This window comes from Sminthopsis crassicaudata, chromosome 6, assembly GCF_048593235.1.
Source record: "Sminthopsis crassicaudata isolate SCR6 chromosome 6, ASM4859323v1, whole genome shotgun sequence".
NCBI lineage: Eukaryota > Metazoa > Chordata > Mammalia > Dasyuromorphia > Dasyuridae > Sminthopsis > Sminthopsis crassicaudata.
In genome coordinates, this window is record NC_133622.1 from 199,871,474 (window position 1) to 199,896,888 (window position 25,415).

The 25,415-nt window shown below is 40.2% G+C and overlaps 1 protein-coding gene across 1 annotated transcript in view; it reads right to left on the reverse strand.

The window, feature by feature from the left end:
- OTOG (otogelin) overlaps positions 1–25,415 on the reverse strand; it is a 93,262-nt gene that overhangs the window by 33,266 nt on the left and 34,581 nt on the right. The window contains exons 16-26 of the mRNA XM_074275776.1: positions 24,812–24,886; positions 21,063–21,216; positions 16,181–16,288; positions 13,783–13,921; positions 13,104–13,238; positions 10,533–10,652; positions 8,949–9,065; positions 8,106–8,262; positions 6,773–6,799; positions 4,666–4,827; positions 3,774–4,052 (exon numbers count right to left, since the gene is read on the reverse strand). Of these exons, the coding sequence (XP_074131877.1) occupies positions 3,774–4,052; positions 4,666–4,827; positions 6,773–6,799; positions 8,106–8,262; positions 8,949–9,065; positions 10,533–10,652; positions 13,104–13,238; positions 13,783–13,921; positions 16,181–16,288; positions 21,063–21,216; positions 24,812–24,886 (1,473 nt within the window). The remainder of the gene's footprint in view (positions 1–3,773; positions 4,053–4,665; positions 4,828–6,772; positions 6,800–8,105; positions 8,263–8,948; positions 9,066–10,532; positions 10,653–13,103; positions 13,239–13,782; positions 13,922–16,180; positions 16,289–21,062; positions 21,217–24,811; positions 24,887–25,415) is intronic.

The window sequence follows — 25,415 nt, forward strand, 5'->3', positions numbered from 1 at the left end:
GCACATTTACAACAAAAATGTAACTGGGGAAAATAAAATTTTAAATAAATAAAAAGAAAAAAGAAATTTAAAAAAGAAAATACAAATAAACATATCAGATGCCCACCATATGCACAGTCCTGGGCAAGACACCAATAGGGAGGCAGAGACTCAAATTCTTTCTTCAAGGGCCCAGGCTGGTTGGGAAGCCCAGACACATAAACATGAGAAAGATTCCAAAACCTAGAAGTAATATAGACTCCTTGGAGGATTTTTTTGCATCTTTAGGACCTAGAACAGTACATGCTTAACAAATGTTTGTTGAAGGTTGACCCCTTTAGAAAAGGGTATCAGAAAGCTTCACAGTGAACAGCTGACCCAGTCTATATTCCTTGGTCAGAAGCAGTCCCCTTTTTACTCTGGTTATTCAATGAAGTCCCACTCACAACAGCTGGAAATTTGATATACAGGGCATCTGCCTGGCTAAACCCCAGGCAAGTCCAATTATGAAAATGGAGGGGAAATGGCCCCAGGAAGAAAGAGGACCCCAGACCACCTCCCCTGAAAGTTCTTTATACATGAAAGGGATCATTGCCATCCTGGACCTTAGGGTAATGAGATGGGTTCTGTCATGACACAGGAAAAGAAACCTTACAATCACTGATAGCCTTCACCCCCTGGATTAGGAGAGGTTTTGTATTTGTTTGTATTTTTTATATTTGTGGCATCAGGAAGCCTGAAACACTAGGCCGAACTACCAATGAGTAGGGAACAATGGGGTACAGCAGAACAATTGCCGAATTTAAAGTAGGAAACCTGGATTCTTGAGAGCTCTGTAACATACTAGCTATATGACTCTGAATGTCAGATAATTTCTCTGAACTCAGTGATAATCTATAAAATGAGAATATTAAGGCATGTGCTACACTTGCCTCATAGGATAATTTTGAAGGATACCTTAGAGTTCTATAGGAATAAACTCTTCCAGGAAAAGCTTCACAAGGAAAAAGAAAACATCCGCAGCAGGGAAAACCATATATACAAAAACCACAAGTGAAGTGTTTGTTAGGAGTTAGAGAGCAACAGTATAGTACGGTGGCAAAAGCACTGAATTCCGAATCAGAGAAGTTGATTCCAAATCCCAGCTGTTCCAATCCCAGCTCTTTGGCTACCTCAATGAGTCTGTTTCCTTACCTATAAAATGAGGGAGTTAGGACAAGTGATCTCTGAGAATCCTGCTAGCTTTAAATCCTAATAGCCTACAATTTGCAATGCCTGCTAACACAAGAACAAAAAGTGCTCAATGGATCTAGAAGATAAAAACAAAATTGGCGGGGTTTCTCCAATCCCCTCCAGGAAACAAACAAGGTGGATAGAAGCAGGGACGTCCAGTCCCTGGGAAGGGGGTGCCTCTGAGGGTAAAACTTACATCAAGACAGTTACAATCCCCACTAATTTTTTTCTTCTGTCTAAATTCCTCTGGGGCTTCAACTGACCAATGTCTCAGCTCTCTCAAGTGATTGACCTTGACCTCAGGTCATGACTTCAAAGTCCTTCCCCAGTCTAGATATAATCCAATGGATGCTCTCATGAACCCAACACTCCAAACGTGGTCTGACCAAAACCTTGTTGGATACTTTGTTTTGTGTCTTTCTAAAGAACTTATTGGAGCTAGAATGCTAGTCAGGAGGACCTGAATTCAAACCCAGTCTCAGATGCCAACTAGCCTGGGCAAGTCACTTTATCCAGTTTACCTCAGTTTCCTCAACTATAAAATGGGCTGGAGAAGGAAATGACAAACCACTTCAGTATCTTTGCCAAGAAAACCCCAAATGGGTGCGCAAGGAGTCAAACATTACTGAAACAACTCAACAACAATAAAAACAAAGCACTCATCACTTAAAGTGGTATGTTAGTTAACAACATTTGAATATTGGCAGAATATATACTCAATGCCTTGTATACTATTTTGCTCACAATAGATAAGAGCTAATGAATGGAACACATTTCTTTCACTAAAGGTTTTTAGGCAGATGAGAGCACTTTGGGCAGCAGAAAGCAGGGATGGGGACAAAAGGAATGATAGATAAACTTTCCTGGGATGGTTAGGAAATAAGAGACCATGGGGAAGAGAGAGGGGAAGGGAGCAGTTTTGGAGATCCCTCAGGAGTGGGTAGTGGGTATGAGATTTTATTTTCCAGATCCTGTTTGGCCATAGCTCCTCTGAGACATAGTTCCTAATTGGGACTCTCTGACTTAATAGGCCTGGCATGTGTACCCATCAGCAAGAAATCTAACCTGGCCTGGTCCCGTGTCATTCTCCCATCACCTCCCCCAGAGGCTGTTTTATTTTTAGATATGGTAGTTATATCCATAAGCCAGGCCTTTCTGTGCAAAGGAACCCCCAAGACATCCAGGATGGGGAAGGTTTTTGAGGTTATGACATGAGCCCCTTTATCTCCTACCTAGCAGGCAATGAGACCCAAACTATCAATCACTAAAGCCAATGAACATTTCACCTGCCCCCCACTCACCAGCGTAAAAGGGTTGGGAGGCTTTTGTTAGCATAGACAGAGACAGATTCTTTATCACACCTTAAGCCTTCTTTCCACTTTTGCTCAGACTCTGGTAGTCCTAAACAATCTTTCCTGTCTCCAATCCCTACCCAAGTGATCTTAAGGCATAATTATAATCAAATACTCAACCTCCAAAACTTTAGTGGTACCTCATTCCTGAAAAATAAACTTCAAATTCTGGTATTAAAGACCATCATAGCTCCAGTCTATTTCCAGAACTTCCCTACATAGTCCTTCTCTTTAAATTGGACCATTTCTTCCTGATTCTTGTCCGGTCTCTATTCCTTTGCTTATGTAGTCTCCCACACTTAAAAGACTGCCACCATCTCTCTCTTTTCTTTCATGCCCTAACCCAGAGGCTGACTCCTCCTGAATCTTCCATGAAACTTCCCCTCCCCTTGCTGAAAGATGAGCTTTTGCTCTCTTTTCATCACCCTCATCCCTTCTCACCCTCTCGCAGAACCTTGGACTTTATCCCTGAATCTCCCAGGCCTCATAGACAAGCTTTTTCTCTACCTGGCTGGTGTCCAGACTTCCAAGCTAATGGACTGTCTCTTCATCATGGCCCAGCAGAGTTCCTCCCTAACTCCACTTTGCAGTACTCCCTCTATATGCTGTCTTCTCCTATTAGAATATAAATTCTTTGAGAACAGAGATTACCTTGTTTGTGTGTATTTGTACTTATCACAGTGCCTGAAACATACTATGTATTTTATAAGTTTTCTATTCATCCCTCTATCAATCCATTTATATCTATTTATGTATCTCGGTATGTATGTATTTCGTTATCTCTCCATGTGTTTCTATGTCTCTGTCTCTCTGTCTCCATCTGTTTCTTTCTGTCTCTCATCTCTTTGTTCTTTGCTCTGTGTCTCTGCTTCTCTGTGTCTTAGCTGTATCTATTTCTCTCTCCCTCTCCCTCCTTTCCTCCCCCCTCTCTTTTTCTCTCTCTCATCTCTCCTTCCCCTTCTATATGTCTGTCTCTCTGTCTCCGTCTCCTCTTTCTCTCCCCACAAAAATCATATAGCCTGTTCTCTGTATCTCTCCACACTTATCATACTCTGATCATATCATAATTATTTTGTATTTGTCCTTTTTCTCATTAAATTATAAATTAATCATGAGCAGGAGGCCATGTTCCATCTATCTGTATATTCCCAACACCAAGAGCATGGCCTTTAAGAGAAGCTTCATTAATATTTGCTGAAGAGGTCTTACCTACGAGTTTCAGCAGAGTAGCAAGCCGGAACTGCTCTGTGTGCTGGTATTTCTGCAGGATGGGCACTGGGCCTGAGAGGCTGATGAAGGAGCCAGGCTCATTGAAGGGCTCTAGAGCATCATAACCAGGGAGCCAAGTGCTACGGTGGATGATGAATGTGGCTCGCTTCTGGAACCCTTCATTCCGCTCCCACTTGGCCAGGGACAGAGACCCATTGTTGGTCACATGAAGGAAGTAATTGGGTCTGTCGGCGGACTCAAAAGACACCAAGTCAGAATCTACAAATAACCATAGCCCTTGGGGCTTCAGGGTGGGTAGAAGAAGAGGATACTGAGGCATTTAAGCCTTGCCTAGACCAGGGGCGATGCCAGGGAAAATCCTTAACCATTCAAGCCTGGTCAACCAACTAAATCTATTATCTAGGAATCAATGATTTGATTTTTGCATTAAGCGGGCTCTGCTTCTTCTTGTCCCTCATCTCATATTCACTTTTTATTTTCTCATTCAAGGCTGAGGAGAACAAAAAAAATGGACTATAAGATCTATGGAGAACACATTGAAATTAATGGATAAAGCAAAGCTTGAGGATTCATTGGATTCCAGTTTTTCTGCTTTCTCTATCTTCCATGACCCCAGATAATCTACAATCCTACAATATTGGAACCATCCTATTTCAGAACAGAAACAAAGTAAAGAAGATATTTAGTATAAGCCACAGGTCAGCAGCTACATATATATATATATATATATATATATATATATATATATATGTATATATATATATATATATATATATATATATATATATATATAAAGAAAGTTGATCTTCTAATATATATTAGAGCAACCTTCTTGCTATCCTCCTACCATGACAGGAGAGAAGACTCTTACCATGGGCCTTGGGCTTGTACACTGAAGATGTCAGCAAGAAGTTAATGGTGTCTTCAGGACCCACATTCTCATGAAGAGCCAGGACAACAGCACCACTTGCTTTCCTCACAGTTACCCGGGTGCCACCAGGCACATAGCTGACCAGTTGATAGGGTCCCTTGCCTAAAGCTGAAGAGAAATCTCTGGGTCATCCACATCACCATACTATGTAGTCTTCTTCCTTTCTTCTGATATCAAGCTTGACCATACTTTTCAGCTCCCTACTGACACAAAACTCAACTATACCCATGGGTGTTTTGTCCATCCCACCTTTAGCCAGATCCCACATCAGACAAGGGCACTCACTTACTGTGCATTTCTCCCACAGGTGTGTTATAACCTACTCATAATGCCTCAAGAGAGCTGATTATTAAATTCTCAATGGGAGCATTTACACTGCACAAATCAGCAGATGCTACAAATTAGTGTTTGGTTTATTGTTTTGTTAATTGACCTAGACTTAAGAAAGTAATGGAAAAAGTTAATAAGTTTAACATTTTCAGAGAAGTGATTGTTAAATGTTTATCAAGCCCACAAGCTGATTGTTCCCCAGATGAAGAGAACTTGGTTCAAAGTATCAACTAGTGGTCAAGGAGCCTTCTCCTCATCATGGTACCTGAAATTCCACCACTGATGATTCTTTCCTTGGGGACTAACGGCTCTGCAATTTCTAAAATCTTCCTGTTTACTATCAAGAATTAAAGTTCAACTTTACTTGTGTCAGAGACCCTTTGGGCAATTTTGGTGTGAACACTTAGACCCTCTCCTCAGCATAATATTTTAAAGAAAAGAAAATAACATACATAATATTACTAAGGAAATTAATCATAATGAAATGAAATAATCAAAAAAATTGAACCCTTATGAATCCTAAGTTAACAACACTTGGATTAATTAAATTATCTTCCCACTCTCCATTTCCCGTCATGTTAGTAGAATATTTTTAGACATAACAAAAGGTTGGAAAGGTTGGCTAAAGACCAAATAAGAAAGTAGTACAGAAATGGAAGAAAGGTCACAAACACCGCTGTGGCTGGCTTCAACAGTTTCCTGAGGATTTGGTCCTGATTCTGCTTCAAACATACAAATGATCAGAGCTGACAGTCACATAAGATCCTGATTAATGAATCTGATAGTCATCTTGTTAGGTATTATTTTATAATTGGGTCTTTAGCCATGGATGGTATTCTCTCTCTGTCTCTGTCTCTGTGTCTCTCTCTTCTCTCTTTGTATGTGTCTTTCTCTTTCTCTGTCTTCTCTGTGTCTCTTTTGTTCCTCTTCTCCCTCTCACTCTTCTTTTTCTTACACCCATAAAAATAAGAGGATATGTGCACATATATGAATTTTTATAGACATGACCATAGCCATTCAAATATCTACAAACATTCACAAACACGTGCTTGGACATGCAATGCACATTTAATTTGATTTGGTCATGTTTAATATGAAAAAGTGGCCCTCAGATTGTCATAGTCCAGTCGTCCCCAGTAGTATAGATTTTCATTTATAAGTGATTATCCCTCACAGCATGAAGCCACATACCTCAGGTCCAATAACTGAGGCATTTTAGGGATGGTGTTTTCCCTAAATCTGATTTTGTTGTTGCTGTTGATTGATGCTGCTTCTGAGTGAGCTTCCTTCATCAGGGATAAGGGGACAAGGATGGGAAGCAGCACCTGGATCACTGACCTGGATAAGCATAAACTCCTCCCTCCAATCCCCAGCATAGGAAAGAGGCTAGATGAACTCATCAGCCTGAGCCAGACCAGGATGGAGCAGGATATAACACCAGCATGGATCCAGACAGGCTGGCAATGACCCAGGGCACTTTAAACATTCACCATGAGCAAACGTCCTAATAGGATTAAACTTCCAGTCATACCCCACCCCCAATTGCTTCTACCTAGACCAGGAGACTGATATAGGTAGGAGACAGTGCTGGAACTGTCCAACCGTCAAAGGTGCTGCTGCCATCCCTGGGTACAACTCCATTTTAAGAGGATGCCTGAGGGAGCTGTCCACTTTCCTGTTTGTCCTCTCTTCTTTAAATTCCATTTGTCTTACTTACCTTTGTTAAAATAGTCACAGTCATAAGCTAAAAAAGAGAAAAAGAGAGAGATTGTTCAGAGTCCCTTCCATGGGAACAGTTTCTAGGATAGGGTCTCAGGATGGGCAAAGTGAACATTCCCCTAAACTCCTCAGGTCTCAGAAGACAGGGTCTCTTAACTCTGCAAATTTTATCATCAAGAAAATGGGACTGTTTAGTAAAAAAAAAAAAAAAAAAAAAAAAGGAAGATGGGAGGAGGATGTAAAGGTCATTCAAATGTTTGAAAAATTGTCATATTGAAGGGGGATTAAACTTGTTTTACCTTTTCTCTAAATATAGAAGATCTTACACACACATATATACACATATACTATATATATATATACATATATATATATATGGCACACAGTATTTAATAAATACTTGTTAATTGATTTACCAATGAAATTAAAAAGTGGTCAGATTTTAACTCAGAATAAATGATTTTCATTCAATATAGATGAAAATCTATAATCTATCAGAGCTATACAAAAATGAAATGCTACCTTGTTTGGTAGTGAACTTCCCATGTTTGACAAGCTCAGACAGAGGCTATTAGGAAAGCTGTAAAAAGAGGGGTTTCTTGCCTCAACTAGGAACTCTCAAGGCTCATTCCAGCACAAATCACTTATTTGAATTCAAGGCTGGAAGAAACTATCCGAACTCTGGGCACCCTCTAGTGGCCACAATGGGCACCACAGTCATTCAAGGGAGCGCTCAATCAAGTTGCATTTATTATAAGGGTCACGCTGGATGAGGGGAAATTTCAGATTAGTAACCTGAGGGCCCACTCTGTACAAAGAACTGGTCCTAGAAAAATGGAGCACAGAAGAAAGTCCCTGGTGACCAATAAATTGCAAACAGGAAAGCCTTCAAGGGCCTTCTGGACCCTTGATACCTCCCCAAATATACCTGAAAATCAATGCATTTATGGAGGTGAAGGTGATTTATTATCATTACTAAAGTCCTGGGTTTTAATGCTGCATCTACTTGTATGCACATGATTGTATGATCTCAGCCTTAGTTTCTCCATCTATATAATATTAGGGATTTTTATCCCTAATATTATATAAAATATATTATATAATATATGATAATATATATTATACAATAATATATAATATTAGAGATAATCTCTGTGGATTTTTTTGGCTCAGTTTATGATTTCAATAGCCACCTGCCCCCTCCCCAAAAGAAAAATTTTGGCATAGGTGAGTTTCAGGTAGCACTAGGATTCATTGTTTCCTTGGAGCTACCCTTTACAGATGGATCAAGAACCCAGAAAGGAGAGGATTTGCCCAGTGTAGACACTCACGACAAAGGCGGGGGGAGCGCCAGTCAATGGCAACCCCATGCTGGCAGCATTGGTGGGCATAGGCAGATAAGCTTGTACACAGGCATTCACAGTCTCCTCCTCGACTACAGCCACATGTGTCTGTCAAGCAATTGGAATAAAACCAGGTGACATCCACCTGAGGGACACACATAAAAAAAAAGGAGCAAAGTAGAAAACATTAATTTGGATTCTCTGGGACAGCCACCAAAGGCAGCAGGAAGGAAGGGGTGAATGAGTGGGAGAGACCTGCCACATCCTTTAAGTCAGCTGACCACAAGGAGGCAGACTCAAGGGCCACTTGGAGTTAAGAACCACAGCTACTCTGAAATAAAAAAAAAAAAATTAAATTAAATTAAAAAAAAAAAAAAAGGGAGCTGTCCAGGATTTGGCAGCCAAGAGTCTGAGACTCAGAGAAAATTAATCCAGAAAACCCAGCTCTCTTTTTTTGACAAATGATCTATTGGTTCCAAGGGTCAGAGACTGACACTATGACAAGCTGTTCACAGAAGGCAAAGGAAAGACCTAATATTGACCTTCCAGGCTGTGGAGAGCTATCACTGAGCAGGGTGACCAATCATTTTAAATAGAAGTAAAAGATTTATGCTATAGCTTGCAGAATATTGGATAGATTTTTAGAGCCTTTTAATAGAGAAAGGAAGCAGAAATGGTTTGGACTGCATATCCTTGAAGTGTCAGGAATGGTTTGGGCTGAGTATCCTTGAAGTCTAGAGACGTGAATTCAGAGAGTCTGGAGTGGGTTAGATGCGCCCCTCCCCCTGAAAGTACCTGAAGCCAGTTCCTTATAATTCTAGTCTTACTCACCACAGGGTGGCAGGTTTCAAACACTTCACTCAGCAGAATGCTGCATTCTTTCTTAGCAAATGGCTCGCGCAGGGGGTTTAAGCTACATGGATCCCGAGGATCAGAGCTATCTGGGCACTAGAAGCAAGAGGACAGAATCAGTGGCCCCCCATCTTCCAACTAGTCAGAGATTTCAGAGAAAGGAATGACAGAAAACACTGTCATCAGCCCCTGAATTAAACATGTTTTTTACTGCTGAAATACCCTAAGCTACTAACAAGTTACTCCTGTCATGAGTCATATCCATGGATTTAATCAAGTTTTAACGGTATAGTTGATTGGTTGTCCTTCATTCTCAAAGAGGATTAAAATGCTATCATTATGTTAGAGTCAAAGTACAGTATGTCCAACTGTGGTTGATCAGAACAATATGAGTTCAAAAGCTCTCCCAATGGTTGGGCACAAATAGTCCAAATGTACATTTGAAGCAGAGATATCTCTCAGTTTGAACAACTCACCTTTCTTTTGAGTTGCTAAGGTTCTGCTTTGTTCAAAGACCACAGCACCTTCTTTGATGTGGGCACACCATGCTAGGTGGTCTTTTGCCAGTGTCTCCCGAGTTAGGCAAATGATTCCAAAGAAAGTCTCAAAGATCATTCTGACCAATGATGTTGACCTTTATTATTATTCCACAAAACTATTGGATGAGGGAGATATATGATGTGCATTTGATAGGTGGGACCTAAGAGAGCAGCACTGGCCCGGAACACCTGTATAACAGGTGTATACTCTTGTATACTGCCTTGAATCAGGGCAATGACTAGGGAGAAGGCATTTCCAGGTGAGAGTTTTAGTTGACTTTCAAATACAAGGATAAGGACTGGACCTAGGATGTCACTCAGAGAAATCTTTGATGAAGAATTTTTCCCCTCCTGATACAAGTAAAGGAGCTTCAAATAGTCTTAGTGTACATTTTAAACTAAAAAATATTAAGTTTAAAGGCTGCCTAAGACTTTTAGGACCTCCTTCCAGTGCATTGGAAAGGTAAATTAATAGTAATAGCTGGCATTTGTGTAATGTTTTCTCATTTTCAAAATGCTTTATATTTGTTAGTTTATCCTTGCAACTGTCCTGTAGTATTATCCCCATTTTATCAATGAGGAAGTTGAGACAAAAATAGATGCAATAGATTGCCCAGAGTCACACAATTAGTAAGAGCCTGAAGCAGCATTTGAACTAAGGCTTTCCTGACTTCAAAGCTTTTATTCTATCTACTGATCCTTCTAGCTGTCTAATAAAACAAAGTGATTTTTACATCAAAGAGAGAAGCTTGGTTGGAAAGTCTTGGTTAAGAAACTGATGGTTTTGACTGACTGATTCATATTTCTTTTTATGTATTTTGCATACATTTAAGTGTAAGTAAAGTCCTTGCGAATTATTAATATTATGGCACATGCCTTTCCCATGTGGTCATTCACTCACTCTCTTGGCCTGACATTGAACTGGTCTTAAGAACCTTAGCAATGTGGTCCTAGGGTGAAAGACTGTGGAGGACTGTGAAGTGCCACAGATTCTAAGGAAAGAGAAAGTTCAAAAGAGGTTTACCTCTACTGCAGCCCAACTGCTGCCAAACTCCTGGGGATTTGTTAACTCCAAGTTCTCTGGGGTCCTCATCTCATTGACTGTTTTCAAGTCAAAGTTCCCACAGAGTCCAGCCAGCATCCCCTGAAGAAAAAGCAGAGATCACTCACCACTAAACCAGCCCAACCATCCTTCATAGACACAAAAGATCAATCCCCTCTAGTGAACTCTGATATATTTTCAAATATTTGGTAACTCAAAATAAATTAGGCCTGTATTATCATGCAATAATCCCAAAATCCACCAGCAACCTAAAGTAAGGACAGGGTTAGAAGGCTGAAGAATGGGAGATAAAGATTGGAGAAAGATGAGGAGATTGGGAAAGATAAAAAGGTACTGAGAATCCACATTTCCAAAATGTTAGAGCTAGAAAAATCTTTGGAGATCATGTAATTCAATTCCATTTTATAGTTGAAGAAACTGAAGCCCCAAGAAAGGAAATTACTTACTGAAAAGTGAGTTAGTGGCAGGATTGAGATTGTCTCAAGTCTCAGTTAACAATTAAAATGACTTATTTAAAAATGTATTGGTCTCCTCTAGGGGAGGGGGTGGAGGGAAGGAGGGGAAAAGTTGCAACAGAAGGTTTTGCAAAGGTCAATGCTGAAAAATTATCCCTGCATATATCTTGTAAATAAAAAGCTACAATAAAATTTTTTTAATTTAAAAAAGAATTAAAATGACTTCTAAATATGAAATTAGAAATTGATACCCCACTTTATCTTGTATTAATTTAATAAGCCTTAGTCAATTTATTATGTATTAATGATCAATCCACTCTGTATTGGTTGTGCCCTCATTATGTAAACTTAAGCTCCTTTAAGCCTTAAATTAAAATCTGTGAAGTTGCTGACCATTAGAGGAGATGAGTCAACCTGGTCATAGGATGTTTGTTCAGCATGAGCCTTTCCAGAGAATGTTAGTCAACTCTGTGTCCTTCCTGTGTTTATAGGCTATGAGAATCCCCTCTCTGAGTCAAGTCAAATGGAAACCTTTCTTTCATCTCTCTTCGTCAGACCAATCACAGTGCAAGTTGTCTAGACTCCTTTGTCTGTTTGTGTACTGTCACTCTCTTACCTGTGTAAAAGAGCTATTCTGGCTATTAGGTATAACCTTGGCTATTGAGGAGTCCTGGATTCCTTTTATATGCAACCATTAGCCTTACTTATCCTGCTTAGAACTTTAACCTCAGTCTCTCTTGATCACATATTTTTATCACAACCTAAGTTCTCTTCTAGCTCTAATATTCTATATGGAAGGTGGGGTGAAGGAGTAGAATCTAAGGAAGGGATATGAAAAAAAATTCAGAGAGTTGGAGTAAACATGAGAAGAAGTAGACAAGGACAGGGTAAAGGGAAGAGGGGAAGACCATTTTCATCAGGTTCCCAGGTTCAGATGATCAGATGATCTGAGTTAGAAAATCAAAATCAGAGAAGTTTTCATTCCTGTCTTTTTTTCTCCAGTGTTTATAAGATTATCATACAATTAATAAGCACTCATTGAATTTCATTGAATTAAGTTCTACTCTCCTACTGTTGGACTGGAGATCCAAGGATATAGTTCACCATCTTCATGGTTTTGCCTACCTGCCATTGAGGCCCCATCTGCACGTGTACCGTGGTCCTCTGGTCCCACAGGAGAGTGATGTGCTCATGAGGAAAATGCACCAGAGTGAAAAATCCCACTCGCCACATGTGTATCTCCTGATTTTCATCTAGGAAGCTCACGGGACTCTGGAATAATCAATCAATCAGTACTATGGATAAACTTTATTGCATTGTTTTAATCTAACCCTATGTGACTGAGAGACAAAACTTGTTGCTTAAGGACTAGATATATTTAATCCTTAACTCAGGATGTCCAGGCTTAAGCTTTCCCAGAAGCCTTCTAGGGGGGCTGGAGATAGCTTCAGGAAATGTAAGGAGTTTCCTCCCATGTCTCAAGCAACCTGTGTGTTTTATCTGGAAACTACCTCCATGATAATCACCTGTTGCTTCCTTTTCCTTTGCTGGAACATTGTATAATTTAATAGAGGTTTGGGGGAGTATCCTATCCCCCTCTTCTGGATGACAAACTTTCTAAAAAAAATTCACTTCTGGATTTGCTATCAGCCAATAATTTGGTGTTAGAAGTGGGATTTCTGATGATTGATCACATGCTGTCTTTCAAATGATATATAACCTAGCCTACCCTTCTCCTTTTAGAGAAATAACAGAAAACTAGACAGAGGAAATGACTCAATTAAAACTGTATCAGACCATGATAAGAGAGTAAGATAATAATTAAGGTCTGTTCTCTCCCCCAATTCAGATCTCCTGACTCCCCTCCCTGACCTACTACTCCGCATCACAATCCTAATACATAGAGTCTGCTGATTTCTGTGCTGTTGAGTTGAACTACCATTTTGACCTTGACTTCCATGCTCATGACCTGTTTGACTTGCTTCTGATTAACTTCAATTTAGTGCAGGACAGAGAAGCCCAAGCATTCTCCAGATTTCCTGTCCCTCCACCATAATATCACCAAGTTTAATCTTACAGGAGTGCCCGTGTCATCATCAAACACAAGTAGAGAGTTCCCAACATTGATGGAAATAAACTTCCTGCAGATGATTCCAGTGTTGTAGCAGTTTACATTTTCCATAATAACAGAGAAGCTAAAATTTGATGTACTCTAAGAGAGAAATGAGGGAAAAAACATAATTCTAACAGAAGCACTGTTGATCCAGGTTAACCCTTAGCGATGCCAGTTTTTTTCTTTTTGTCACCAGGCTATACTTCCTTCCATCCCTCTAAAAAAGATCTCTTCCTCCCTCCCTTCCATTATCACATGGATACCGTTTCCCTACTCAATTCGTCCCAGCTATGGTACTCACTAATAGTTATAAAGGAACCCCTGAATTAAGGTCTGCTCTCTCCCCCAAAATATCTGTGTGATATCTCCTAAATACATCTGTGTTTTGTGAGACAATTGAAGATACAAAAGTAATTAATATATTACTATATAACCACAATGGCAAAACAACAAAAAGAGTTGCTGATATTTTGGGACAAAGGGTCCACTTTACACATAAAATTGTCCCTGAGTCCAGGTCCTTGAAATTCCCAAGCCCAGGCTCAGGCAGAGACCCAATAAATCCAGAATCCTTTACTCTGGCTTAGCTCTCCCAAATGAGCCACAGAAGACCACTGCAGGATAGAAGCTCCAGGTTGCTTACCTTCACCAAGTGCACTTTACAGGTCCCCACAAAATCATACGGGAGTCCATCAAACGTTCGATAGTGTCGATCTCCATAAGCAGTACAGGTGGCAGGGCAGGGGTGGAAAGTACATTGAAAGGAGCCATGTTGGCACACACTGGAAGGGAAAGCAGGTTCACTGGCAACATAGTTCAGCTGCATCCTCATTGTACCTATCCTTCTGGTTAACTAGTCATCTTGCCATCTTTTCCACTTAACTTTCTTATCCCCTCTCACATATATGGCCCCATCATAAATAGATCTCATCTCCTTTCTCTTTTTGTCTTTCAGACTCTCTCTGTCTCTCTTTCTATTCCCTCCCTCCATAAATAAGAATGACAAAAGTAGGCCTCTTGAAAAAGAAATCCTTTAGTTCAATGGAGGTGGATTAATTATGCAAAGCAGGATGGTTAATAGAAGGAGGAGAAGGGAGAGTTCTACTGGTCTGAGACACACAAGGCAAACACATCTTTTGCTCAAGGTGGTTTTCTCTGAAATCTGGTTCCATGGGGAAGGGTCTTCTGTAGAGAGAGACAGGAAAATGGGAAGGTGGGAAACTTAATTTAATTTAATTTACATTATTATGCTTATTATGCGCTCCTCTCCTGCCTAGTTTATCTTTGCATCCCCTCGGCCACAACCATTAGACACTCACTGTACATAGGAAATACTTATTAAATGAACTGAATCTCAGACAGGTTGGGGTTCCACTGGCCTGACTCAAGCAAGCCCAGAGTCTTTTCAAAGGAGACAGTAGCTCCCAACCCCTCTCTGTGCATCTTGTGTCTTTGATCTGACTTCTCAGTACAAGAGAAAAGGAAATGGATTCAGTTCCATAGGTCTGTAGGCAATGGAAGGGAAAGAGTGCAGGGGGAGAAAGGCAATTTGAGAACATCTGATGCTGATGCAAGAGCTAGGCCTTTCTCCAGAGCCCCAAGATTATGAATGTTGATTCCAGAGGTGGGTAGAACTGCTAAAGGCAGTTTGTTTTACCTGCCCACCAAGTAGAGATGGAATGGGAGTGGCTGAACAGTTAGCCAGAGCATCCATCAGAGTCAGGATGGATAGAGAAAGTGAAAACTGATGACCTTCCAAGAGGCAGAGGCAGGCAGTCAGCATTGGGGCAGGTAGATGCTGAGAGTGAACATGGAGATTAGGCAGTGGGATGAGGCATCTAGCAAGAGATGAAGAGACCTGAAAATTCCTAGAGTTTGGGGAATCCTTTAAGAAGAGGCCTTGGAAAGATAACGGTGATGACTCCCTGTTTTTATGTCTAGTGCAATTGTAGAGGGAAAGAAGAAGTAATCTTTTCTATCCCTCAAGACAAGGGTGCTGACAACAAATTTAAGACACAAGACAAGTAGAGCTAATTCCAGGCCTGAAACAGTAAGGGGTGTTATGGGACCCTTACAGGTACTGAAAGATTTTGCTCAACTGCAAGTGACCTTAAAGATCAAATAATCTAGCCTTCTCCCTTTAAAGATGATGAGACCAAGGTGGAGAGAGGGAGGGAGGGAGAGAGGGAAAGAGAAAAAAAGAGAGAAAAAGTGAGACAGAGACAAACAGAGACAGACAGACAAAGGGACACAGAGAGAAACAAACAGGGAAGACAGAGAAGCAGAGAGAGAGAGAGAGAGAGAGAGAGAGAGAGAGAGAGAGAGAGAGAGAGAGAGAGAGAGAGAGAGAGAGAGAAGGAAGGAAGGAAGGAAGGAAGGAAGGAAGGAAGGAAGGAAGGAAGGAAGGAAGGAAGGAAGGAAGGAAGGAAGGAAGGAAGGAAGGAAGGAAGGAAGGAAGGAAGGAAGGAAGGAAGGAAGGAAGGAAGGAAGGAAGGAAGGAAGGAAGGAAAGAAAGAAAGAAAGAAAGAAAGAAAGAAAGAAAGAAAGAAAGAAAGAAAGAAAGAAAGAAAGAAAGAAAGAAAGAAAGAAAGAAAGAAAGAAAGAAAGAAAGAAAGAAAAGATTTGAACTTTTTACAGGAGTACTTCACAGGTTTCTCAAAAACCAAAGTTATGAGCTAGGCAATTCTCAGACATCTTTTAAAAATATTTGCAGTGAATGGTGGGGAAGACCAACTAATATGAACTCAAAGGATTTGTCAACTTGCCTTCTCAAGATTATTCCTTCACCTACAGAGGCCTCCAGCTTTGGTCCCAGAATAAGGTCAGTCAAATCGGGCACCTCAGGTCTCATGTTATGGGACTCAAGTTTCCCACACAGTCACACACAGTCTCCCACACAAATGCAGATGTCCATGTACATTTGGAAGGGTAATGAGAGGAAAAGGAAGATCTGCCAAGCAGCCCAAAGAATCCCATTTCACCCCCAAAGTGTAGATGCCCTGAGGAGTGGGCTCTCAGAAGAATGATTGCTGCCAACTCACCAGGTGTGGCAGGAAGAATTGACCACATCCCCAGGGAAGTATTCCTTCCCCTTCCAGGAACATGGGCACTCGTCCGGCACAAAGCACTCATCTCCATGTTTCACCAACCTGGGGACACAAACACAGACAGAGGCTTAATCATCAGGTGTCCACATCTCCTAAGAGGTAAGTAGAGCTACCCCATTCCCACTCCAAATGGTATTCATACAATCTGTGTCCATGCCCAGATGATTTTTGGTGTATTTACTGCAGGTCTCTGGCCACAGCCCTACCTACGTCTCCAGGATCGACAGCAGCTGGACTTCCCAATTCCCAGCAGTCACTAGTGACTGAACAGGTTGTCTTCCCAAACCCCAAACAAGTCACAGGCCCTGCTTCTGGCTATTGCAAAAAGTGTCTTCCTGGTCCTGGCGCACCCACGGTAACCGTGCTTTACTATGTCACTGATCTCGCTTCCTCAGCATACACTATCTTCTCTGCTTTGCATTATAATTCACTTCATACATACTAAGTGCCTATTTCTAGACAGTAGGGGCTATGCTAATAGCTGAAGAATACAAAGACTAAATAACAAACTGGACTATAACCTAATCAATGCACGATGCTCTTAGGAGCATTCTGTAAACAGATGAACAAATACTACTCTTGCTATTTACAGATAAGTAAACTGAGACCCAGAGAGGTAATATGATTGTCTGAGATCACACAATGTATTTTCATACTTTCTGGCTCCAATTTTTTCTTTCTAACCCTCTACCATTCTGCCTCTTTTACAGACTGAATTTCTTCCTTCAGGAAGCACCTAATCTGATCACTTTCCATCCCAGCAGAGCCTCTCTTCAGTAAGCCAGAGGAATTGTATTCTTTTTTCAGTGAGAACATGATTATACCCGAACACAACCAGCCAGGCATGTTATCCTTCCAGCGCTCTTGGGAAATGGTGCAAGGGCAGTTCAAGCAAAGCAAAAGTTAATGGTTCTGGTACCGAGTTTCTGAGCCTCATTTGTACAAGTTGCTGGTGATCTGGAGATTAGGAGTAAGCAATGTTACCAAGGGAGGTTGAGAGAAGTGAATATTAATAGCCAATGATTTGGAGAGAACCAGAAGTTTCCCTTTTCCTCATGTTAAAAATTAATTCTCTTGAAGGACATTTGGATAATGAGATTCAATTAACTCTCCAGAATTTGGTCAGACCCCGTCCAACCTTCCACTCAGGTTTGGGGGAGGATTGATTTCTTTGGATAAATTGTCCAAGGCTGGGTAACTTAGAAGTAAATTAAATAATCAAAGTTTATTAGAATAGATCCAACCTTTTCCTCACTGTAATTTTCATTCTTTCACTAACTATTAATCAGTCAGAGTTGATTGCCACCCTCAGAAATACCCTCTTCCAAGAGCATAAGTGAACCCACAGCCATGATGTTCTTTGACATTCAAGAGTGCCACTGACCTTTAATTAAAATGCTAGCATTATTAATAAAATGACTAATTACCCAGAAATTATGTCTTGAACTTTTTAAACATCATAAAGTTTAAGAAATGCCAATGAATAAGTGGGTACCTTCTGTAATGCCATCATTGCTACTACAAAGGGCAAGTCAACTTCTCAGTTGTTCCACTAATCCTCCCTATGATTTCCCAAACCAAAACACCCTTCTCAAGTCACCATTCTATTATGGATGTTGTTTCCTCCTGTTAGAATATAAGCTTTCTCAAGGCTGAAATTTTGGTTTTATATTTCTAGAACAAACCTACTTTGTTGCCTTTATATTTTGGATCTATTTTATATATTAAATATAAATTTATATTTAATAATAAATATATATTTATATATTGTATATTTTTATATATTTTGTTGCTACTTATATACCTTTTCTCGTATTCATTCATTCATTCATTCATTCTCCTAGACCTGTCTGAGATGGGGTAATCACACATTCAATCCTATACTGGGCTCTCCACTAATCTAACAAGTAGGATTGTCCAGAGGAGTACTCAGACACATTGAATGAATGTGACTATGGACCTGTGTGTACAACATGTTTGCTTTGGGATAGCCAGCATGTATACACAGTCACGGCCCACTGCCGTGAGCCCACAGCAAGCACACACAGATTGGCCATTAAGTCATCCCATGTTTGGGAGCCTAAGGACAGCAAGGGCATGCCAGAACCTAGACTGGCTGAATTCCCATGTTTTTACCCAGTTCTCAGACACAGGGTCTTTGCTCCAAATCTCACAGGTATTAATCCCAACCCTCCTCCCTCAGGTCCCTTCTTGATCCTTATTGCTTTTGTCCACACAAGGGTAAACCAATCTGCCTCTAATATGTCCATTTTTATTTGACTTAAAGGCTCAGGTTTCAGTCCCTGAGGCTTCCAGAGGCTACAAATTTCCATTTCTGCAGTCCTGAAGGATGAATGTCTCGCTTGGTTCACCGTTTCTGGAAGACCCCAGCCCTACTTTACTTCATTCCCCAACTCTCCAGTCACCTGTGCTATCACCTTGCCAACTGCCTTGTTATAGTATTCACATCTGAACTCCCTTTTCCTTTCAGTTATAGAACCAGGAACAAATCAATTCTATAATTTTCACAGGAAGGATTATATTGAGCCACTCTGCCATGGTCTACTCCCCATCTGTTACTTTTTTTTTCTTTTTTTCCTGAGGCAATTTGCTTTAAGTGACTTCCCCAGGGTCACACAGCTAGAAAGGGGTAAGTCTCTGAGGTCAAATTTGAACTCAGGTCCTCTTGACTTCAGGGCTGGTGCTCTAACCATTATGCCACCTAGCTGCCCCCTACCCCCATTTGTTACTTTCAAATGCAAAATGCCCTATCTCTACCCACCTCTCCCCTGTGTGTTTCTCTCACTATTTGTGTTTTCTCTTCTCTCAGAAGATGTAACCTTGAAGGCAAGGTCTTTCTTCGCTTTTAAATTTGTATTCCCACCACTTAGCACATAGTAAGAGATCAATAAATGTATTTTCATTTCATTCATATTGTTCCAAACAGAATTCTAGGAAGTAGTGGGCAGGCTTTTGGCACCAAGCCCAAGTCATTCCTTCTTTTATTTCTGTTCCTCGGCCCGAGTCAGGCCCTAACACTCATCAAGGTGACAGATGACATTAACTCAGACTAAAGGACACAGTTTAAAGACCATAAATCAGATCTTAGACCCACCAAGTTAGACAGGCTGAACTTTAACAGAGAATAAAATCTCTCATCAGACATGAAATGAGTCTCATGCCTTCTTCGTGAAAACATAAAGAACAACCCAGAGGCCTCCTGCAATCTTGGAATGCAATGTTTGCCTCCATAGGACACATGCAGGACATTCGTTCCATATGCGCACACTCGGCATGACATGGAAAACACAAGGTAGCCAGTTGGCTCAGTGGGTAGGCCTGAGCTCAAATTCTGCTTCAGACACCTACTAGCTATGTGACCCTACCTAAATCCCTTAATCTTTCTCAATTTCTTCATCTGTAAAATGGTCATAATAATGGCATCTACCCTATAGGACTGTTGTAAGAATCAAATGAGATATTATATATTTAGTGCTTTGCAAATCTTAATGTTTTAAATAAATACTATCTATTATGATATTGTAATATAACATAATAATATTAGCTGACTTCAAAGCTCTGAGTAAAGAAAAGGTGAAGCTGGAATTCCAGCTAAAATGGAGAAGCTTAGCATGGAGAGAGAAGGGTACAATCAATGGATGAGCAGATTGGGGGCTGGTCTCTGTCCTCTATAAAAGAATTAAACTTGCTCTGTTTGGGTCCAGAGAAAAACAGGGAGACAGAAGCATAGGAAAGCAATTTTCAGTTTGCTTGATAAAAGGAAAAATTTCCTAATAAGCAGAGCTGTGCCAAATTTAAATGGGCTGTTTTAGGAGATAATGAGTTTCCCAACTATGGAGTTAAGTGATGGCTTATTGTTCTCTTGAACAGGGATGGAATTCATGCTCAGAAAAGGGGAGATTTCATGCCCTTGGAGATCCCTCCAGTCTACAATCTAACTCAAGTCTTGTTTCATATGACTTTTTTTCATGCATTCTTTATTTCACTTAAAATATCCATTCCCACTTAAGATGAAAAATACCATCCATACTCAGAGAAAGAACTGATTGTGTCCAAATACAGATGGAAGCATACTTAAAAAAAACTTTATTTTTCTTAAACTTTTTTTTTGGAGGGGGAAGAGTAAGATCTAGCTTTTCTTTTGCAATATGACTTTTAAGGAAATATTTTACATAACTAATTTCACATGTGCCTTCTCAATGGGGATGGGGTGGCGAGTAGGAAGAAAGAGAATCGGGAACTCAAAGTTTTAAAAACAAATATAAAAAATCATTTTACATGTAACTGGAAAAATTATGTATATATATATATATATATATATATATATATAAAAATTATAAAAAACAAATCATCCATTCCCTTTAAACAACATTCTATCTCTTGCCTCCTCATCCTTACAGATATGGTTTTCCCCTATGCCTGAAATGCAGTCTCTCCTCATACTATATAAATATATTATATTTTGTGTATATATATATGTATGCATATGTGTATATACATACATGTGTGGATGTATATTGTGCATACATACATATGCGTATGTATCTGTTGTGTTATATACAGGTGTATATCTGTGCTTAGAAGCATATAAATGTTGTGTTCCCTGGTTAGACTAAAACTTCTGGAGGCAGAGACAGATTTCATTTCTGTCTTTGTTTGACTTTCAGAATCCTTTATTTCTTGAAAGTCTCAACTTAAACATAACTTCTTATATATTCCTATGTAAATGCAACTTCCCATACTACCTTTCCAAATATTCCCAGGTATAATCGAAACAGAAGGGCTGAATACATACCCTTGGGGACAAGTACAGCCTGAGACACAGGGTCCATGGGCAGGCACTGTCAGGTTCAACAGCTGGTGCTCACACGTCCTCTCTCTACTCAGGGCAAGGTCGGCAAGGGGGTCTGTACAGTTCACAAAGACCTGGCCCACAGGACAGCCAGCGACTGAAAGACAATCGGGAACATGAAAGGACAGGGCTTGCTAGACAGTAAGAAGTAACAGGAAATATTCTTTAGACTTGGTTTACAGGGTGGGGAGGGGATCCCAATTCTGGCACAATTCAAGAATCCCCTGCTATCTAGGACTGGAGAAAATGCAGTCCAGATTTGTCATTAATTCTACTCCCACTCCAGACTCTTTCTAAGGAACAACCATCACACAGAAAAGAGACATAAGATTTTAAATCACTTAAACCCTTATAATCTGCAATGTGTAAGGCAACAATTAGGGAATGTTAAAATCCAAAAGGAAGAAAGAATGCTCTGTGACTTCCCAGAAGAGGGACTTAAGATCTCTCTTTTTTTTCCTGAAGTGACTTGCCCAGAAAGTATTAAGCTCTGAGGCTGCATTGGAACTGAGGTCCTCCAGACTTCAAAGCTGGTGCCCTATCCACTGTGCCATCTAGCTGCCCCACACTTAAGATCTCTTAAGGATTCCCTCCCCTCCTCTACCTATTCAGATCCTCTTCATCCATCAGGGGATGCTACATTCAAGAAGCCTTCCTCAACTATTTCAGCTTGCACCCTAATCTTTGAATTTTTTGATCGGTTCACATATAATCTCTACTCCACTATTTAGAAGTTAGTTGTTCTTTTATTATTTTTCTTTTTGTCACCCCAATTAAATTGAAGACACCTTGAGGGTTCTTTTGTAACCTCTGTCCAAATTTCCAATTATTCTTGTGCCAAAGTGATCAACTGACTGAATGACAAAACCATAGGACTGACATAAAAGGTTAAGGACTCAAGACCAGCAAAGAGAGACAACTAGATTTGTTTCCACGTTACTAAGAAACAGAATCTTAAGTCCTTCTTTATACCTTCTTTACAGGTGGAAGATTCCTTAGGGGTAAAAGGAAAAAACAGACACTCTCTGTAGTTTAAGTTGAGAGTTAGGACAGATCTTACAAATTATCATCTCATATCACTTTACAGATGAAATCCAAAGAGATTGATTTATTCAGAACCACCCAGCTAGTTAATGCCTAGAGAAGGATATTATTATTTTTATTATAGCTTTTTATTTTCAAAATATATGCATGGATAGTTTTTCAACATTGACCCTTGAAAACCCTTGTGTTCCAAATTTTCCCCTCCTTTCCTCCACCCTCCTAGAGCAGGATTTTAATAAACTACACACAAATAAACATACACACAAAAATATCAATGTAGTTATGTTCCACATTTAATACATATGTAACTCTGACCAAGTTACTTTCCCCTCTATGTGTCTCAGTTTCCTCAGATGTGAAATGAGAACGTTGATTGGATGTTCTCCATGATACCTTTTTAGCTTTAAACTCTGGAAATAGATGTCTATGTGATTATGACCAAAATCCATGAAGTTATTCAACAGATGTGTTTCTATTATGTCTTCCTACACCTGTCATCCCCTGGACAGTGCTTCCCCACCCCACTTATAGCTTCCTTTAGAGGGGATTCTTATCTGTTATTCCCAATGCTTAGAACAGTACCTGGAACATAATAGGCGCTCAATAAATGTTTACTGTACTGTATAATAATATAATCCCACTCCATTCCCTTTGGGCAGAGCAGATGGCTCTCCCAGTACAGTGATTTTTATCAGTGTCCCCCTCAATGGTTAGTTCATCGTGGTGCAGTGGAAAAGGGGCTGGCTTTGGAGTCTCGGGACCTGAATTCAAAAATAAGTTCTGCGCCTAACTACATGTCTGACTTTGGGTAAATCTTTTCAGTCCTCTTGAGTCTCAAACATTTTACCTGAGAAATGAGGAGTCATCTGGATTCTAAAAATGAAGTCCAGTGGAATAGTCCTCTCTATGTCTAGAACTATGATCCTATGAGCCAAGCTGTCCCCCTCCTCCCATGTCCCCCGGCCTTACCTGGTGCTCTGCTGTCACAACTCATGACTCCATCTATGCAGTGACTTCAAAGAAAGAGATTCCATGTATGAGTCAAAGAGTGGGAGACCCTTCTTTCTGCCAACACACACACACACACACACACACACACACACACACACACACACGCACGCACGCATGCGCGCGCCCAGGAGCCCTTCCAAGGACTAGACCAGATTTTTATAGACCATACAGAATATACACTGTCCCCAAACTGAAAACTGGTGCATCCTATTAAATCTTAACCAGCACACCTGAAGGAGAGAATTCTGAAGAACTTATTAATTTATTTATAGATTATTAGAAATTTCAAATGAAATCCTTCTGGCTCCAGGTGCCCATGGTTGAAAGTCTTCTTAAAAATGTTTGAGTCTACCTTCCTGCCTTTGAGTCTCATGAGTGGTTGAGGGCCTTGGGGCAGCCATCATCCTCCATTTATGGTGTCCATAAAGACACCATGGTCTTTACCTCCAGGACCATGAAGAAAGGTAGAAGAAAAGGTAGTAGATTAAACAAATGTGGTTTGGACTTTATCTGTTTGTTTTTATACTCATCCTCCATTGGAATGGGAGAATATGTGAATACATGTAAAAATGTAAAGGAGCATGAAAGAGTGAAACTTGGGCATAGAAAGTTATGAGCCCCAGAATGAGAAAGTTCTCCTTAATAGAATTCTTGCTAATTAAGACACTATAGTTTGTTTTTGCAAAGGGGTAGGGGATGGGGTGAAGAGTACAGGTTGGACCTATAACTTCATTCCCAAAGGAATTTCTTGTAAGGAAACTCTCCTCCCAATCCCCATTAGCCATCTATCTTCTTAGAGAGCATCCTGAAGCATTGAAAAGTTTAAAAGACTTGCAAGGTCACCGAGTCAGTATGGGTTAGATGTGAGACTTGAATCCGGGTCTTTTGAATTTTGAGCTTAGCTTTCCACCTACTACACCACATTGTCTCTCAGTCAAACTGTCATGGACAGGAAAACAGGCCTATTCAAAGATGTTTGGAATGGGCATCTCATTATAATGAGCCCCTAGAAATGGTTAGGGGGCACCCTCTTTTCACCCATTGGTTGGCCAAGCTCTCAGTCAGCATCTGGATGGTCAGTGACAGTTTTAATCACTTATTAGCCCATGACAGACTGGAAAGATTTTGCATGACAGTCCAGCCAGCCAGTGACAGGGCTGTGGAGAGTGGAACCAAATTTTGGCTATGAGTATTTCTACCTAAAAAATGGGTAAATGCTACAAATCATAGCTTGATTTACTGTCTTGTCTAGAGTTCCAACTCTAGACACAAGCAAGTGATGGAGAAAAATTTAATAATGTAAATTAAACCTAAATATGTCATGCATTTTCAGAGAGCTGATTATTAAATCTTTACCAGCATACTATATATTACAATATACACATACTATTAAAGATAGAGCATCTTCTCCTCTCCCCAAAATTGCATAGGACAGCTTCAACTCTGGAAATACCAGACATTTAGCTTCTCCTATGCCTTTTAAGAAGATCATGTAAACATTCTAAATGAGTTAATTATTGCAACTGAACCCATATGGCTCCAAATGGCTAATTATGAGGATAATCTCACTGGTTAGTATGCTAGTAAGGGTGATGTACATGCTCATATCTGCTGACATAGCTCCTTGGCAAGCTTACCAATGGCCCAGGGATGGAATGTTGTTTTCTCCAGGGGGATAATCAACTCCTTGGAAATAACAGGGGCACTGGCTCCTGTGGTAATGAAGAACAGAGAAATTAGAGTTGATGAGAGAAATCGTGATCCCCAAAGATCTTGACAGGCAGGAACAATGCAAAATTCCAGCCCGTCAAACATTCATGAAGGATTAAGTTTAATGAAAGCCTCCTGCTTTGGTCTGATTCTCCTATCTAGCAGAGGGGTTTCTTCTTAGTCTCCTTTACTAGTTTATCATCACCTCTGCTTCCTACAAGTGAGTGTCAGAGGGCCCTCTTTAATCCTACAACTTGAAATAAACTTGATAAAGTAAAAGTCTGACCTCTTTGCTAAAAAGTCTTCACAAAGGCTTCTTATTGCTTCCAATATATAATACAAACTCCTCAACTGGCTGGATGAGATCTTCTGTGATTGCCCTCCAGTTTTCCTTTCCAACATTATTTCATATTAGGCTTTCCCTCTACTCATGCTGTGGGCCAAGGAAACTTAACTACTAATTACTCCCCAAAGACAGCATTAAATCTCAAACTGCCATGTATTATACAAGCTGTTTCCTATGCCTGGATT